General features: G+C 41.5%; 1 protein-coding gene across 1 annotated transcript in view; it reads right to left on the bottom strand.

The window, feature by feature from the left end:
* Nucleotides 1–18878, bottom strand: part of WDR36 (WD repeat domain 36) — a 1582076-nt gene that overhangs the window by 936427 nt on the left and 626771 nt on the right. Inside the window, exon 9 of the mRNA XM_044064266.1 lies at nucleotides 7228–7348. Coding sequence (XP_043920201.1) covers nucleotides 7228–7348 — 121 coding nt within the window. The remainder of the gene's footprint in view (nucleotides 1–7227; nucleotides 7349–18878) is intronic.

Here is an 18878-nt window from a genome sequence, read left to right on the forward strand (position 1 = left end):
ATCACCTTAGGCATAAAAGAAGGATTGGTCCTGAGGGCCACCCTGTCTGGGTAAAATATAATGAAAGGCTCCACTGCCATGAGACCCTGTAGTTCTGAAACCCTTCTAGCTGAAGTAACTGCCAAAAGAAAGGCCGTCTTCCAATAAAGAAATTTTATATCCGTGGTAGCTGCTGGTTCAAAAGGAGGTAGGGTGCATTTTTCCAGCACAAAATTGAGGTCCCATGCAGGAGTTGGCACTCTCCTGGGAGGTCTTAAATTTTTGGCCTCTCTGATGTGCTGTTTTAGCAGGGGATGAGAAAAGAGGGGAGACTCTGTGTTGTAATGAGCCGAGATGGCAGAGGCATGGATTTTTACTGAAGAAAAAGATAGGTCCTTGTGATGCATCTCAGTTAAGTATTGCAAAATCTGAGGAATATTGGGCTTTGCTGTGTCTATTCCTTGTGCTTAGTTCCAAGCACAGAATCTCTTCCATTTATCAGCATAAGATTTTCTAGTACTAGGCCTTCTGGCCTCCAAAATTACATCCATCACAGGTTTACTGAGAGATGTGGTTGGTGAAATTAGTTGATTAGCCATGCTGCAAGATTCAGAGTTTAGAGCTGAGTGTGCAGAATTTGATAGTTCTGCTGAGACAATAAGTGAGGTGTTAGGGGCAAGTACCACGGAGGAAGGTGTGACATAATACTTAGAAGCAGGTTCTATTGTTGGCGAGGCCAGTCAGGAGCAATCAGAATCATTTTTGGTTTTTCCTGTCTGACTTTTATTAAGACCTTGGAGAGTAGAGGCAGAGGGGGAAAGGCATAGACATAGGTTTTTCCAGCTGAAGGATAGAGCATCCACTTTCCATGCTTTTTTGTGATGAGTTCTTGTGCAGAATTTGTCCAACTGATAGATCTATTTGCCTCTCCCCAAAACTATGTCTGGGCTCTGTGGATCCAGTTTCCATTCGTGCGGGTCCATAAGATTTCTGCTTAGGTCATCTGCCAGAGTATTTTGCTTTCCTGGCAGGAATCGAGCTTGAAGATGTATTTGGTAAGTCAAGGCTGTGTTCCAGAAGGACATGGCTAGTCTGCAAAGGGGGTAGGAGTCAGTAACCCTCTGCTTGTTTATGTACCACATAACTGTGGGTGTTTTCCATCTTTATCAGTAGTTGTCCTGGATGAAGAAAGTCCTTGAAGGCTATCAGAGCATTCTGTACAGCTAGCATTTTTTTCTGGTTGATATGTAGATGCATTTGGTTTGGGCTCCATTTGTCTTGAATGCATCTCCCCTGCCAGATGTGACCCCCAAGCATAGTCTGATGCGTTTGTATTTAGGATTTGGGTGGCAGGGGGTAGAATGAATGACAGTCCATTGTTTTGGTGACATGCCTCTGCCCACCAAAGAAACTCCTGTTGCAGGCAGGGAATGAGAGGAATCATTGTTTCCAGGCTGTGACAATGTTGACTCCATAAGCTTTTTAGGCACCACTGAAGTTTCCTCAAATGCAGCCTCGCATATGGAATTAGTAGAATACAGGATGACACTAACTCCAAAGCCTACAGAATTTGTTTTGCAGATAGCTGGGTTTTTGTTGCCACTTGTTTGAAGTATGTTGCCAATTGAATTTGTTTGTCTGCCGTGAGGTAAGCCATCTGGGCAGTTGTATTCAAACTTGCACCCAGGAATATAATTATTTGAGAGGGTACCAGTTGTGATTTCTTTTCATTTATGGTGTACCCTAGGCATGCTAGAAGCCTTTTTACAAACGCAGATGTTGAAGAAGAGTGTCCTTGTCCTCTCTGCCTGAATGAGACAATCGTCCAGATATGGATAAATTTCAATGTTTCTTTGTCTGCAAAATGCAATTACTGGTGCCAGGCACTTTGTAAAGACCCTGGGTGCAGTAGATAAGCCAAAGGGCAGTGCAGAGAATTGGTAATGCAAAAAGCCTGCTTTGAAGCGGAGGTATCTTCTGCAAGATTCCCTTATTGGGATATGCAGGTATGCCTCTTTTAAGTCTAGAGTTACTAACCAGGCACTCTTGCCTAGCATAGGCAGTAGCTGTTGTAAAGTCAGCATTTTGAATTTTGGAATGTCCAGGAACGTATTTAGTATTGATATGTCCAGAATTGGACGCCATGATTTGTCTTTTCTGGGTACCAGGAAAAGTCTTGAATAAAATCCTTGTCTTTTTTCGTTTTCTGGCACTGGTTGACTAGCCCCCATATCCATGAGGGACATGACTTGTTTCTGAGCCAATGCCCACTGGTTTGGTGGCAGATCTGGCCATCCGTTTGGAATTGGCAACATGTGGAAATGAAATCTGTACCCCTGGGATACTATGTTTAATACCCACTTGTCCTGGGGAATTAAATGTCAATTTTGAGCATTAAGTGCTAGTTTTCCCCCCAAGGGGGCTGCCAAAAGATAAGTGCTTGGAGATGGCAGAGGAAAGTCATCGAGACTGTTTACTGTAGGGTTGTGCTTTGTTACCTCCTGATTTGGAGGTGGAGGCACCCCATTGCTTTGACCTGTATAATCCTTGTGATTGAAATCTGGAGCCTTTGGAGTGTCTGGGTTTGCCCTGAGCAGCTCTGTTGGACACAGGAAAGGACCTCTACTGAACCTGGGTGGCTGCACTTGCAGAAAATCTTTTACAGTTTGCATAGATTTAGCTTTGTCTTCCATTTTCTTTAAAACCTCTTCTGCCTTATTACCAAACAGAATGTCCTGCTATAAAGGGGCATCCAACAATTTAGCTTTAACATGATCAGGCAGATTTTGCTCCTTGAGCCAGGCATGCCTTCTTATCACAGATCAAGTTACGGCGGCCCTGCAAGAGGCCTCCAAGGAATCAAAACCACATTGCAAAATATACTTTCCAACCTGTTCTGCTGAATGCAATAAACCCTGTAATTCTATTTTCCACACAATCAGAAATCAACACCATTTTCTGTTTCAGTAAGCCCCTAACATGCTGTTGATATTTAAGCATATGAAACTGGCAGTTTAAAGCCTTGAATGCCAAGGTTGCAGACGTATAAACCTCCTTTCCCCATCTATCCAGCGCCCTGGAATCTCTATCAGAAGGAGTAGAATTTTTGGCTGTAGAAGCCTTAACACCCCTTGGGACCCTGAGAAATAGTTTCAGGGTCAGTATGAGGATTTTTGAAAAGAAATTTGTGGGAGTCAGAAACCTGTAATATCTGTCTGGCTTACTAGGAGCCAGAGGTAGGGAATCAGGGGCCATGCTTGATTCTGAGAACACATCAACAATGTCTAATACAGGAGGTATTGCCAAAGGCCTGTGCTGAGGAAGAAGAAGAAAATCCCTAAGCCTCTTTTTAGATTCTGAGAAGTCCTTACTCTCCCAGTGCAAATTTTCCCTTAAAGTATGCTGTCTCTCCAAAAGAGTTATCCTCAGGAGGAGAAGCAGAAGGGATGGATTCCTCTGCATCAGAGTCCTCATAAAGTGGAATAGAAAATTCCTAATCAGAAGAGGAATCAGAAAAAATGGAAACCTGATCTGAAGATTCATAATCAGTGCCTTGCCTAGGCCTCTTAGCAGGGGGGGGGGTTGGGAACCTCTAATCAAGGTAATTAACTCCTCAGCCATTTTGATCATTTGTTTTTTAGGCATAGGAGCCTGAGCACGTGGCTCATGCATCAGTTTTTTAGACAAAGAAGTTGGTTTTGGCCTTGTTTTTTGATGATGGCGTCGGTTTAATATACAAATGTTGAGGCCTGAAAACACCCTCAGAAGCCGGTGCCGGATCAGCGGTTCTGGACCCATCCAAGGTCTCGGCAGAGGCCTGCGACTCAAAAGTAGTGGGCATCAGGGGCTGCGAAAGTGTCTCACTGAGTACTGGCGAACCGGCGACTGGCTTAGGAGAAGCTTCGTCGTCGGTTTTGGACCTCGACGGTCTGTCTTTTTTTCCTTGCGTTTTTTGTGAACTCCGGTAGTCGGATTGCTAACAGACGACATTTCAGGATAGTTAAATCTTGAACCAAAATATTTAGAAGCAAAAATATACAGACACTTAAGAGTGCATTGGTTAAATTTAGCACAAAACAGACAGCAAGGCACGTTGTGATCAGGGCCTAGGCAAGGAATAGAGTACAAATGAAAATCCTTATGAGGTATTTGCTTCCCACAAGTAATGCAATTATTAACTTTTACTGACATCGGTAAGGAGCAAGAAAAAGTTTCCTCAACAGGGTACTTAGCTTAAGACTTTGGTTCTGAAACTCGAAAATGTAAATTTCAGGAGTCGGCCGACCGGCACTTGCGAACTTGCTTCTGCTTCGGGCACCGTGCGGCAAGAAAGACGGATTAAAATGGCGTCGGCTGCATGTTTTATACCCCTAACGACCTGACAATGGAAAATGAGACAGCAACCGACGCAGGACCTAAGACTTTGTTATTCAGGCCGACTGAGGACAACCTGTCAGAAGATTACCCGAATGTAATGACTGCAACAGTGAAACACGAAGAACATTTGCTCTGAGGTACAACAGAATGGCATTAAATATACTGATCCCAAGGATATTGCCAATATCCTGGCAGATCGATTCAGTGTCAAATTCACCCCCCCCCCCTAAATGGCCCATCTCAATACCAGACGATTGCCAAATTCCGGTAATAACAGCCACACAGGTAACAAACGGACTCTCCAAAGCTAAGAATACAACATCTATAGGACCAGATGACATCCCGGGCTGTGTACTACATGAACTACAAAATGAACTGGCACCTCACCCAAGTGTCATGTTTAATCATACCCTCACCTCAGGAGTGTATGAAATCACAGAAGCAAGGGGGTAGTCCTTCCCAAATGATCTCACTGTACTCAGCTGAGTGAGCAAATGAGATGGGTCTGGGAGGAGGGTTCAAACACACATTTACAGCAGGGGCGGGCAATTCCAATGCCACCAAGTTTAAGACTACAGCAACACCAGGAAGGGTGAGAAACAAACTGCAAAGAGAAAGACCACAGTATTCAATTAATATTCAGTGAAACAAATAAATAAATGCAGAACAGTTTTAACTATCACTGAAACAATGCAAGTGCAAAAAAGTAAACTTAAATTAGCTTGTATGTCCAGATGGTTGCAGATAGTCACAGCCAGCCAATAACTCTGCTAATCTGTTCCCTTTACTATTCCTGTAATACTCTTTCTTCAATGACTAACAGAAAAACAAAATATGGGCATCATTCCAATTTTTCCTACAATAAGGTTTACAATTTTTCTCTGGTAAGGCCATATTCCCCACATTGCCCACACACACCCTTCATTACAACTGTGTATTAAATACAATCATTCCCACGATAACAACGTGCCTTTGATTGGCCCCAATATTTCACAGGTCCCTTTACCCAGTCAATACTATAAAAATTACAAACATGATGAAATGTATTCTCTTCAATTTTCAAAGTTATCCATACCATTCTATCACCCACATTTTTACCTCATGTAAATTTTGACATGCATTTAAAAATATAGTTTCAATTCACTTTCATCAATCTCCCTTGTTCTAAACCGTGCAATTTTTTATTTCAATTGCACATTCAAATTCTGAAAATTATACCCTTTAATGGCTTTCATTACTCTTTGTATTTGTTGATAATTTCTAAGCTAGCAGAAAATCTGAAAAGTCACTTTGCAAAATTGCTACTTCCATAAATACATGAATTCCTTAATATGAGTCATAATGAAACCAAAGGGAAAAAACATTATCCAGAATTAAGTATCCATCTCCTGTTCTTCCTCTGACATTTTCTCACGACTGGTCTTCTGAAGCCATTTCTTCCTCTCAGCTGTACACACTGAGTATCTGTTCTCTCTCAGCTTCCTTGTTCCAGTACCATGCTTGCTGGTGCCACAGCTGCATATGTTTTCCTTTTTTCAACACCCTACATATGTATTGTTTGGCCTTGTGCTTTTTGTTTTGCTTCATCATTCTCCAACCCAGCACAGAACCATGCCTTAAAACCAGCTACTCTGCTGGCTGGATGGCACCCCTTTTTCTTCTGGTGCTCTCTCCCTCTCATTATTGGCATTTACGTCCATCACACACTTATCTTCATCAGCAAAAATGTTTTCCACCACTGTGCTCCACTGCATAGCATCAGCTTCCTCCACCTCATTCTCATTAATCAACCTTTCCAGAATCGCATTAACCAAACTCCTGGACTACTATATTTCTGAAAAGGTTTCCCACATCTTTCATTGCTTTACTTCCTGCATTCTCCATAACACAGCCATCTGACATCACACTAATACTGAAGACCAGCAGCAGCCTTCCTGCTTCACCTAGTGACTCAGAAAATGCAGGGGAATTCCTCATGTCCAAACCAAAGTTTCTCTAGTAAATATAAATGCTACCCTGGGTCTCCTCTGAAGAGAGGTTACTGACCTAATGGGACTATCCCAGTCAAAGGAGAAACAAATACAAATATGCAATAAAAATAATTTTGCTCATATTTTGCTGTGTGTCTATCCTAAAATGAATTTGTGATGCAACACTGATAACTTCAGTGAGCAAATTGTGCTTGACACTGCAATTACAGATTTATTATTTTGAAAATGTATGCTAATGCAGATCCTAATATTAAACTAGTGCTCTAACTGAATATTACCAATAAGGAACAAGTGTCCTTTTTCATTTATTTAATTTAATTTTATTTTATTTATTTATTCGCCATTTCTCATTCTTCAAGTGATAGGTTGACAGCAAATGCTTTAAAAACTGCTGGATACTTTGTGCTGCCTTACTTCTTCTTTTAAAACAACTAAAACTCTCCATGTATTTCAGAAATTTACAATCAGGTCTCTTATCATAACCAAATTACCATGTGTTCTCAAAATGGCTAACAAACTTCTTTAATCCATTTCTCAAGCACTTAACAGCTTGTTTAAGACTGCAGAATCAAGTCATAATCCTCTAGGTTTTTGCCATTTTTAGGCAACCCAACAGTGAGCTAGCTACATGCACACACACAAAAATATTCCTATATCAAGCTCTAAACCTAGAATTCCACCTGCCTCATACTTTGTTTTGCTCATTATCATCACTGCTGTGGCTCAGCTCCAATGCGAGCAAATATTCAGCATTGGCAAATGTAAGTTTTTGTCATGTTTTTTCACCATATTTTACTAACAATGAAAAGTGAAACTTCTGCAAGATTCAGTGTCCATTTGTAAACAAACAAAAAAAGTCAGCATGAAGAAAAGTTCTTACCTGCACTTAGGATCTGATGAGCATTCTGTCCATGGTATCTTATCTTAGTAGGTGGGGCGCTGTGGCCTACGCGGCATTTAAACAATCGTCCTGCCCCTCCAGGTACATCAAATATCCAGATCTATTTAAAAAGCAGAGGAAACAGTTTGTAAATAAACTGCTAAACACTGACTTTTTTTTTTTTTACAGTCACTTACGTCGTTAGCATATTTAACTTGCAGCATTCCATTTGACTGCTCCGCAAAAAGAAAGATAAGCAGATAGAGCAGAAGAAAATTTAAGCAATGTAAGTGACCGTCTCATGTTACTATTTAAACCGCTACTCCTAGCGATGACCAATTTCCTTGATTACTTCTCTCTGTACACTTTTCAATTCTAAAATAAAACATGAAACTACAAGTTACAAACAAAATCATACTAGCCTCATACAGTGTCAGCTTCTGCTATGCACTAAATGTTGTGAAAATGTACAGGATGAGGCAGTGCAGCTGAATGTAGCTTGACCATTTCTACAATGCTACTTCTGAAATGGAATTGCTCTGCTCCAGCTGACAGCTCTTTTTTCAGCTGATGGACTTGCTCAGTTGGACCTACTTAGACCAGGTCAGGCATTCTTTGTAGACTAAACTGCTGTGCTTATTTCAGAAACTCATATATATATAAACAAGAATTTGCAAAATGTTGAAAGTTAGCTTGAAGTGCTGGTGATGCATTAAGGTATAATGGAGTGATGGAATTACAGTGTTAGGAGCAGGAAGTGATTTGAAAAAAACATATCATAACCAGTGGACCATACCATTGATTCTCTGATACCCAGTATAGGAAAGTAATAGGTGGTTGCACAGAAAAAGATTTTAAAATGAATCAATTAATTACACATATCTGCAGGAAGGAACAACTGGATACATCACTGGTTCATTCTCCAATACCCAACAATGAAAACTAACAGTTCAGCAGAGAAAAGAAAGGAAATAACATTAATTTCAAAGGTGCTCTCAGAACTGTTACAAACAATTCTATATTTTCAAACTGCTCTCACTATCACTACTGTGAAGGCTGCCAACCTAGCCAGATAGAATTTTATAGATAAAGCTGTCATCTGTAAATATTAATGTAAACCACAGGCTTGTTGTCTTAAATGGTAAAAAATAATGTAACAACAGTGCACTCTGCTGTAAGGAAGCTAAGTCAAGCATTTTATGACTGTCTTTGATCTTTAAACTTGGCTCCGGCTTGTCTAGGTGAAGGAATTCTTGCTATTGTTTTAAGGCCTGAGTTAATGTCCAGAATTTGCATGCATAAATGTCATGTATGGCTTTGCTTCCTGACCTGGTGTGAGCTTACTAAAGAATGTAAATGTAGTTTGTTAGCCTGGGAACCCAGAGAACTGTGAAGAATGATGTAATGTAAACCAGGAATGTGATTTTAAAAACAGAGAGAATCAGAGAGCATTACGCATTTTTGTCTTGACTATCCAACTCATCAGCACTGTCCTGCTCTATATCTAAGTTTATCTTAGACTTGTGTTTTCTCTTAGAAATAGCTAGAAACTAGAACGAGAAAGATTAGACTAAGTGTTTTTCTGTGATGTCAGAACTGTACTACTGAATTATTTTAAGTATTTCTCTGTGACCTCTGAACTCCTGACTAGCACTGTGTAGTAAAAAGTACTGCCTTGTGTTTTTATTATTTATTAAATATTTTAAAACCTTTCAACTGTGGCTGCTTTGTGTAGAGATAATTTAAGCTGTAGAGTACACTGCATGTATACAGTGATCCTGTACCAAGTCAATCTAATAAGCATTGACTGTTTAGTCACACTTACCAATTGGATAATAATATTGCACAGTAATAATTGGACACCCTTTTAAGGGCCATTGAGTAGCTGATAAATATTAGTGGGTGATGGCAGCTGGTACTACCATATAATCTGGGAAAAAGGGGCAAATCTGGAGAACCTGTACCAGCCTTCCCCAGAAGTGTGTGTGTGTGCCAGCTACTTGGGCAGGGACATGAAGCACTGGTTGGACAGAGAGGGTGCTAGAGGTTTTAGCTCCCACTAGGCTGAGATCTGGATCCTATAGCTGTGCCAGTGGGGTGTCTTATTGGGGACCTGGAGGGCAAGGGCGCGACCAGCTCCAGACTGATCGCTGTGTGTTCTTAAGGGAAATTGCACTATACTGTGTGCATTTGTTATTCATTCCTGTAAACCCACAGCAGAGAAGTGTGCCCAACAATACTTCAAACCAAAAAGACACAAATACACACAAGTCCGATACCAATAAAACGGCCACACAATAAAGCCCAAGGGGTGCTCTCTTTATTCAACTTCCTTAACGCAACAGAATAAATACAGCATTTTCGTCTTAATCCCAAAGACTTCATCAGATGGATAAAACAAAGTGAGCAATCCTCTTTAAATACCCTTCCCCCTACTAAATTCATCCAAGAAACACTTTATTGCAATAATTAAATCAATTCAATAATTAAGTTGACTCAATACCTGAATAAATATATTTCATTTTGTGTTAAAATTACTCTAAAAAAAATCAGTCTCAAAAGTTCTGTTCTTGTACTTATACTAACGCATGGTACATGAAAAAATAAATAAAACTAGAACCACTTGTAGTATATGCTTGTAATTTTTGTTGCACAGGTGTTTAGTTAAAAAATACTGACAAACACATGTAGTAAGATGTACTAAATAATAAGGTGTAATAAATAGTACATAATAAATAGTAGAAGACAAATGCAGGCTATTGATAAGCTATAACACATCCTATTCACCTTTCTGTTGGCTACCAAGGCTTATAATTTGGCTGCTCTCAATTTCAACACTGGTGCCAAAGAGAGATGGTCATCCAAACCTGGATCGTTGCTGGCTTCCAATTTCAATTGCCAAAACAATTCTTGAAACTCTATAGTGGTCTCCCTCCCAAGGCACTCCATGGGTCCACTTCTATTTTTTATATAACATAAAAGCCATATTTCGCTGATGGACAGATGGTGTAGTGTCTAAATAGGGCATTGGTCTCGTCCTTTTTCTTAATATCATTCAGATGTTCGTAAATGCACCTTTTTAACTTCCTGGTGGTCTTCCCTATATAGAATGCCCCGCAGGTGTTACAAATAGCAATGTAAACCACCTCCATAGAGTCACAATTAGCAAACCCATTGGTTTTAAGTTCTAACCCTCTCGGATTTGTAGAATATTTTTTTGGATCCCCTTAAATTTACTTATAGGAAGGGGAGGAATATTAGAGACCAAAAGGACAAAACCTAGTAGGAGGAAAAAAGGAACATACAGATGTGGGAGATGTTCACAGTGCCCACAAATCCTACAAAGAGAAATAGTTGCCCTAACCAAAGGAGGGATAGAACATAAAACCAATGGGTTTGCTAATTGTGACACTATGGAGGGGGTTTGAATGACCATCTCTCTTTGGCACCAGTATTGAAATTGAGAGCAGCCAAACTATAAGCCATGGTAGCCAACAGAGGGGTGAATAGGATGTATTATAGCATATCAATAGCCTGCATTTGTCTTCTACTATTTATTATGTACTATTTATTACACCTTGTTATTTAGTACATCTTACTACATGTGTTTGTCAGTATTTTTTAAGTAAACACCTGTGCAACAAAAATTACAAACATACTACAAGTGGTTCTATTTTTATTTATCTTGTCATGTATCATGCTTTAGTATAAGTACAAGAACAGGACTTTTAAGACTGATTTTAGTGTAATTTTAACACAAAATGAAATATATTTACTCAGGATTTGAGTCAACTTAATTATTGAATTGATTTAATTATTGAAATAAAGTGTTTATTGGATGAATTTAGTAAGGGGAGGGGTATTTAAAGAAGATTGCTCACTTTGTTTTATCCATCTGACGAGGTCTTTGGGATTAAGACGAAAATGCTGCATTTATTCTGTTGCGTTAAGGAAGTTGAATAAAGAGAGCACTCCTCAGACTTTATTCATAGGTTCATAGGTTAATACTAGGCTATCTGCCCAAGGGCATTTTTAAGCCTAGCCCATAGTTATGTGGCTTTCGCCACCCCTTTAGTTTGAAGAAGACTACGCCTATTATTTTGCTGTGCCTCTGTCAAGCAGTGACACGGAAGTAATCCCTGGGGTATATCTGCGATCTCCCATCCATTGGTCAAGATTCCTCTTGAACAAGGCCAGCGAGGTGCTCTGCCTCACATGTACCGGGATTTTGTTCCACAGCATAGGGAGTCTCTGGGTGATGAATCTGTCCCTCCAGCACGTTCTATTAATAACCGTGTCAAGGTTTAAGTCTCCCGCCCTTGTGGTTCTGAGGGATCTAGATTTTTTGAGGTGAAGCATATTCATCAAATCTGGGTTTGACATGGCCTTATATGTTAGGCACAGGTCACCTCTGAGCAAGCGGTATGCGACTGAATAGAGCTGGAGTTCTTTCAGTCGGGCAGCATAAGACATATTTTTGAGACCCTTTATCCTTTTGGTGAGGAACTTTTGGGGCCTTTCCAGCTGCTGCAGGTGTCGGGTCAGATACATTCCGAATGGGGCATTGTACTCAATCATAGGTCTAATGAGTGATGAGTACAGGGGGACGATGACCTCCCTAGATCTAGATGTGAATCCCTTCATGATCAGGTGGGCAGTGTAGAAGGTTTTCCTAACTACTTTGGCAACATGAGTGTCAAACGAAAGGTTACGGTCAACCTGGGTCCCCAGATCCCTGATGACTTCTTCTGTGCTCAGTGGATTGCCACCTATATGGTAGCTAGGGGTAACCTTGTTTTTCCCGAAGGGTATGACTATGCATTTCTTGGCATTTAACTTTAGGCCATGGCTCTGGCACCAGTTATCCGTTTCTGTGAGGCCCTTCTGAAGGATATCTGTGTCAGATGTGTTTTCGACTATGGCGCCCAGTTTGCAGTCATCTGCAAACTTTGTCAGCCATAACCCTCTTGTGTTTGCTTGTACTTCAGAAAAGTAGATGCCGAACAAGAGTGGTCCCAGGACTGAGCCCTGTGGGACACCACTTGTGACAGGCTTTGAGTCTGACATGGCGCCAGCAACTCTGACCCTGTGGGTTCTGTCACTTAGCCAGTTTGCAACCCATCTTGTGATGTATGGGTTTACATTCAAGCTGATGAGTTTTTCGATGATACCTGAGTGGGGTATTGTGTCGAAAGCCTTTGCCAGGTCGAGGTAGGCTGTATGGACTGCCTTGCCCTCATCAATGGCCTTGGTGACTGTTTCGAAAAAGTCAACCAAGTTTAAAAGGCATGATCTGCCTTTGACAAAGCCAAACTGGGTTGGATCCAAAGTCTGCAAGTCCCCTATGTCTTTATGAGTTCCATTATGATCCTCTCCATGGCTTTGCAGATAAGGCTTGTCAAGCTAATGGGACGGTAATTTCCAGGGTCGGTGGAGGCACCGCCCTTGTGAAGTGGGACCACAGTCGCCGTGTGCCACTCCTTGGGTACGTATCCTGAGGTGAGGCTAAGATTAAACAGCTGTCCTAACTGCGGGTTTAATTCCTCATTGAGTTCGTGGAGCACACAGCCGGGGACACCATCTGGTCCCATGGATGCTGTGTTTTTTGCCTTGGAGAGAGCAGTTCTTACTTTGGCGTTGGAGATGTTTGGGGGGGCTACAATCCTCTGGTATAGATATCTCTCCTTTTGGGGGGGAGGGGGGGAGAAGTTTGCACTGAACCTGTCAGCCAGTATGTTGGCAATGTGTGTAGGTTCAGTAATCTTCACATCATTTTGAACTAATTCTGAGCATATCTGGGAGTTTCCTCCTAGGTTTCTAACATAGCTAAAGAAGGCCTTATGATTGTCTAGTCCTTGGCAATTTTTCTCTCGAAATTTGCCTTGGATGATTTTATGAGAGCTCTTAGTTTTTTACTTATAATGATCAAAGGTGTCTTACCTTTCAAGGATTTTGCTCTATCTTGTAGTAGCTTCCTCCTTTTGTTGTAGAGCTTGTTTATGGCTGGGGTCCACCAGACTGGATGCTTGCCTTTGGTACAAAGATTCTTAGTTTTGTTTGGGATTGCCTGATCCATGCAGTCCTGTAGGTGCTGGTAGAAGGCATTTGTAAGTGATTTAGCGGTTTGAGTAATGTTTACCACTGGCTCAGGGGCCTTAAAGGAGACCACACTAGTTTTTAGAAGTGTGAAGTCGGCTTTTGAGAAGTTTTTCACTGTGGTCTTTTTTATTTCAGATGGGGGAGGGATGAGGACCTCCAGCGAGATTAGTTTATGATCTGATCTCACCAGTGAGGGGTATACTTCCGGTGTTGAACATTGTGATCCCATGTTCGTGATGATGAGATCAAGTATGTTTTCTCCTCTTGTGGGGATGGTGACTAGTTGTTCCATGGCATTTGAGTTTATGAACTCCAAGAACCTTTGGGCTAGAGTGTTTGGGCTTGAGTAGTGTTCCCAGTCTATATTAGGGTAGTTGAAACCGCCTAGTATGATGGTGTTTGGAGATACATTTATCCCCTCCAGTGTTTTCAGGAAGGCCATGTGAGGTTCCTGAGTTTGAGAGGGTGGCCTGTAACATGCTACAAATTGCAGAGCAGTCTTGCCTATGGTTAATTGCACCTGGATGGTCTCCGATGCATCGTGCGTTGCCACCAACCTTGAGGTGTGTGTGTCCTTTATGAATATGGACACCCCCCCTCCTTTCTTGGTGTTGTCCGGATTTTGGGGCCGGAACGCATGATATGAGGTGAAACCTGATAGTGCTGGGGTGCTCTCAGGAGCCTTGAACCAGGTTTCTGTCACAGCACAGACATCGATGTTCTCCATACTGAGAAGGGCCTCGAGTGCGTGCATCTTGAGATTGAGACTTCTGGCATTGAGCAGCATTACCCTTAGTTTTTTCCTTTTTGTGTTCTAGGGTGGTAGGTTTAGAATTTGAGCCTTGCCTAAAAAGGCACTATGGGGTGGCAAGAGCCTTTGCCAATATCCAGAAGCCCAGGGTGACAGGAGCAAGCCGACCCATGAGAAGCAGCGTGGCTTGTCCAGCATGTCATCCCAGGCAGACAGACATTGGATCCCCTTTGAATGACACCAAAATTTAAGCCAGTTATTAAAGCTGATCATCTTATCACTGTATTGTGGCATCATTCTAGGTGAAGGTAGGATACTGCTCAAGGTCAGGGTCATACCTGCCTGGGCTACATAATCAGAGAGCTCCTCCATGTCTCTTTTCATGTAGTCCAAGGAGGTACGTCTCAGGTCGTTGACACCAGCATGGACAATGACTGAGTCGTACTTGTACCTGCTGTTGAGAGACATGAGTGCTTGCGTTATGTGGTGGATTCTAGCGCCCGACAGGCAGCTTACTGTGACCTTCTCCTTACTCAGTCTGGTGAGCGGGACGTCAGTGTGCCTGACTATGGAGTCACCAATGACTAGTGTGTCTGACATTGTGTTTGGTCTTAAGGGCTGTGACTGTTTGACACTCTGACTGTGTGGTCTATGTGTTGCATGTGTTGGGTCCTGAGGTGGTAGTTGTTTGGGTGTCTGCTTTGGAGGCCTCTGCTGTTTTGGTAGATTTTTGGTCAGAGCCTCCGAGTATGTCTTTGTGTGATTATGTGTATGATTTGAAGTTGTGATGGTACTATGTGTGACTGGGTATGTAGTGTGTGTGGTTACCTTCTCCTCCTGTCTGGTCTTGCCAGTCCTATGTTGAGAGAGCTCAGCCTCCAGTTTGGCCGTATAGTTGCATCTCTCGCATGTATTTGTGTTTTGTGGGAGAAGGAGAGAATTGTCTGTGTACATGAGGCAATTGTAACATTGCCTCAATATTCCCAGGTTCACCAGTTGAGCAGGAGAGGACACTAGCAACTGATCCCTCGACATGCTAGAAGTAATAGATAAAAAACTTACAAAAGACTCCGGGGGATGAGGGTTCTAGGCTGGTGGGGTACTATCTATAATAATAGTGCTTTATCAAGGTGCAAGTACTGTAGGAGCAAGTGCTAGGCTTTACAGATAGAGAATAGTCTACTTGGGAATCAAGTAGAGATAAAGCTTTTAGTTATAGGATATGCTGGTTAGATCAGCAGTACAGTTCGAGGAAGGTAGTTTTAAGGGAAAATTTGAAGAGTGGAATTTAGGTAGCCCGAATAGTTTAACCTTGTTTAACCGCCGCTGCTCTTGTGTGCAACAGTGGCAACTCCGCGCTAACGCGTGCTTTATAGCAGGGGGCTGGAAAAACAGGAAATGACCCAAAATGGCCAACGAATTACTAGTTGCTGTCTCTAACCACTCCTCTGAGGACAAACAAGCAGCTCAGTACTCCCCACTCCCACTGGTGAGTAAAGAAACTACCTCTGGCCACACAAGAAAATGGAGGAACACAGGAACCAAATACAAAGCCCAGGGATCAGCAAAATCTGATCACTGGAACAACTAGCTAGGAAAGTTTAGGAAAGGAGAAGTATTTTTTGTTTTTTTTAGTTTTATTGCAAACAGACAGAAAAAAATACAGTAAATGCTTTGGTATTCGATTAAATTGCTATCAAAGGCTGGTACACTTGAGTGTATTAGCCTGTTTGTTACTTTTAAGCAAAACTTTAGCCAACAAGTGCAATCAACAATTTAAGCACAGAAAAACAGGAAAATCGGGTAATAAAACAGTAATATAGGCACAAACAGTAGTCGAAAAGCTCAAAAGATCGAAAAATGCAAAATAAAATGTTTAAAAAATACTTATAATCAAGAAAGTTGCTTTTTCTGCTCTCTGCTGGCTTAGGAACTCTGCAGGGGACCACGAGGAGCTATGCCAAGTTCTCTTGTGTGGCAGTTTTATTGGTATCAGACTCAAGTGTGCATTTGTGTTTTTTTGTTATCCATTCCTCCTATATGAGGTGCCCTGCACTGGTGTTACTAGTGAGGATTGAGAGTCCTTGATTGCTAGGCCAGGGCACGAGCATCACATATTAATTTGTTTGGCAGCGGTGGGATAGCCACACCACATATTAATTGGTTGGCAAATACTAATTGGCTTGTAGTGGTGTGGGTAGAGTGAATTCCTGTAGCTTGTGTACAGTGAGCTTTGAAGGTGTTTTGTACTCTAAATCAGCCACGAAGGGAGTACTCAGAGTTCAGATCACAATTGTTTTATTTCTTTTGTTAGCTTAGTTAGTCTGGGTGAGCAGGCAGCATGTCATCAGAGGAGTATGGAAAGCTGACAAAGAGCCAGCTGATGGAGATGTGCCACGCTAGGGGACTGGTGCATGGAAACCTGACTAAGGCAGACCTGATTGCAGCCTTGGTTGCAGCTGCATCAGAAAACAGCAAAAAGTAGGACAATCAGACTGGCAGTGGAGACATAATACCCTCGGAGAATGGACAGCTCAGCCTTTCTGCAGAGGACTTAGAAATCCATCTGGAGTTAGAGACTTGAGTTGGAGGCCAGGCGTTTGGAGATAGAACCCGAGGAAAAGAAGCAGCAGAAGAAACATGAGAGGGAAATGCTAACTCTTCGCCTGAGTCATGGAGGTAATGGGGAAGGGAGTAACTGGATCCCAGAAGCACAAAAGGTCAGTAAATTTCTTCCACAGTTTAAAGAGGGGGATTATTTTGATGGTTTCATTCATATGTTTGAGAGGGTATGTAAACAGTATGGTGTCGACCAAAGGCTCTGGGTACGGTTCCTGACCCTCTTACTCCATGGTAAAGCTGAAACTGTTTTGTCAAAAACGTCTGACGATGCATGTTTTGATTATACTGCTGTTAAAAATCACTTGTTAGAACTGTTTAAGCCAACACCTGAAACGTATAGGAAAATGTTGCGTGAGCATAGACGCAAGGCAGATGAAAGTGTGTGTGAATATGTTGCTGAAAAACTAGAAAAGCTCACCAGACTCTGCTACACTTTGCTGTGAAGGAAATGTTAGTTTGCTTTTTATTTGTTGTATTTTGTATTACTATATTGCCTTTTTATATTTTGAATACTGTGATTTGTTTTCTTTACCTTGTGTTTTATTTGTATTCTGCTTTTAACTGCATATTAAAAGTTCAAAAGAGACCACAGCTCTCTCTCTTGTGAGTCAGGCAGAAATTAGAACTGATCAATTAAGGACTCATACATAAGATAGAAGAGGTCACTTAAGGTTAATCATTTGTGAACTGAGGGAGTGGAGCTAGGAACTAAACCTTCTATTTAAGGGGTACAGTAAAACATTTCAGAGATTTACTAGAAAAGCTCACCAGACACTGCTACACTTTGCTGTGAAGGAAAGGTTAGTTTGCTTTTTATTTTGTGTATTTTGTATTACTTTATTGCCTTTTTATATTTTGAATACTGTGATTTGTTTTCTTTACCTTGTGTTTTACTTGTATTCTGCTTTTAACTGCATATTAAAATTTCAAAAGAGACCACAGCTCGCTCTCTTGTGAGTCAGGCAGAAATGTTTTCCCACCCACCCGCTTGTTGTGTTCTTAAAAACCACTGTCTTTCTAGTTGCCTGCCTCTTATGTTAATTTGACCATATATCTCATTTCCTCTCTGCTTTCACTGGCTTGTGTGAGTAAGCACACAATTATCATTTTGTGAAATCACTCCCCCTTCAACTATTTAAATTTATTGGCCATCCTACTGTATTCCATAGTACCAGAATACAAAAGTGACCACCCTCTTTCAATCTATCTTGCTGTTTTAAAAACAGTGAATCTCCACTAAAACTTAACTTTTTAGACAGGTAAAATAAGAAGTTATGTACTCACCATAATATTCGATGTATGTAGTCCATCTCGCCTCAAATTCTTCCCTGTGGGTTCGGAGCCGAACCTCGGCTCCGACTCGGCCATACTCTAGCTCGAAGTCTTCAATTGGCTCGTGGCTAAGCGGTATCCCATGCTGCACTGCTCCCTTTCCCCAGATCTTGTTTGCTGCAAGCTCAGGCAATCACACCCCACACACACAACACACAGAGAGGAAGAATCAGCCCAACAACAAAAGGAGTACTGAAACCAAAACTAACCTCTAGGCCCTCCAGGAGGGGGAAGTCGGGTGGTAAGTAAGAATGTGAGGTGAGATGGACTACATACTTCGAACGTTATGGTGAGTACATAACTTCTTGATGTTATGTAGTCCAATCTCTCCTACATTCTTACCCGTGGTACAGCGTCCCCAGCACCTGAACCATGGGCGGCTCAGTGGAAAATACCACTGAGCACTGTGGAACCAAAGGAAGATCTGCCTCTGGATATCAAATCCAATTTGTAGTGACTGATAAATGTGTGAGGAGATGCCCATGTAGCCGCAGCACAAATATTATCCATAGACATCCTGGCCTGAAATGCCGTAGAGGTAGACATTGATCGTGTAGAATAACCCTTCACCTTAAAAGGTAATTCCTTACTGCTTGAGGCATAAATGAAGGAAATACAACTAGAGAGTCATCTGGATAAGGTTACTTTAGAAACAGGAGACCCAAGTCTATTGTCTGAAAATGAGACAAATAGCTGATCTGATTTCCTAAGATCCTTCTTTCTATGTAAATAGAAGCGCAATTGTCTATGAACATCTAGATGGTGGAATTTGAATTCTGCCTTATTAGAAAATTCTGAGAAAAACACAGGCAGCTCAATAGACTGGTTGAGGTTAATAACCAAAGCA

This window comes from Protopterus annectens, chromosome 2.part2 (genome assembly GCF_019279795.1).
Source record: "Protopterus annectens isolate FY-2018-M chromosome 2.part2, PAN1.0, whole genome shotgun sequence".
NCBI lineage: Eukaryota > Metazoa > Chordata > Ceratodontiformes > Protopteridae > Protopterus > Protopterus annectens.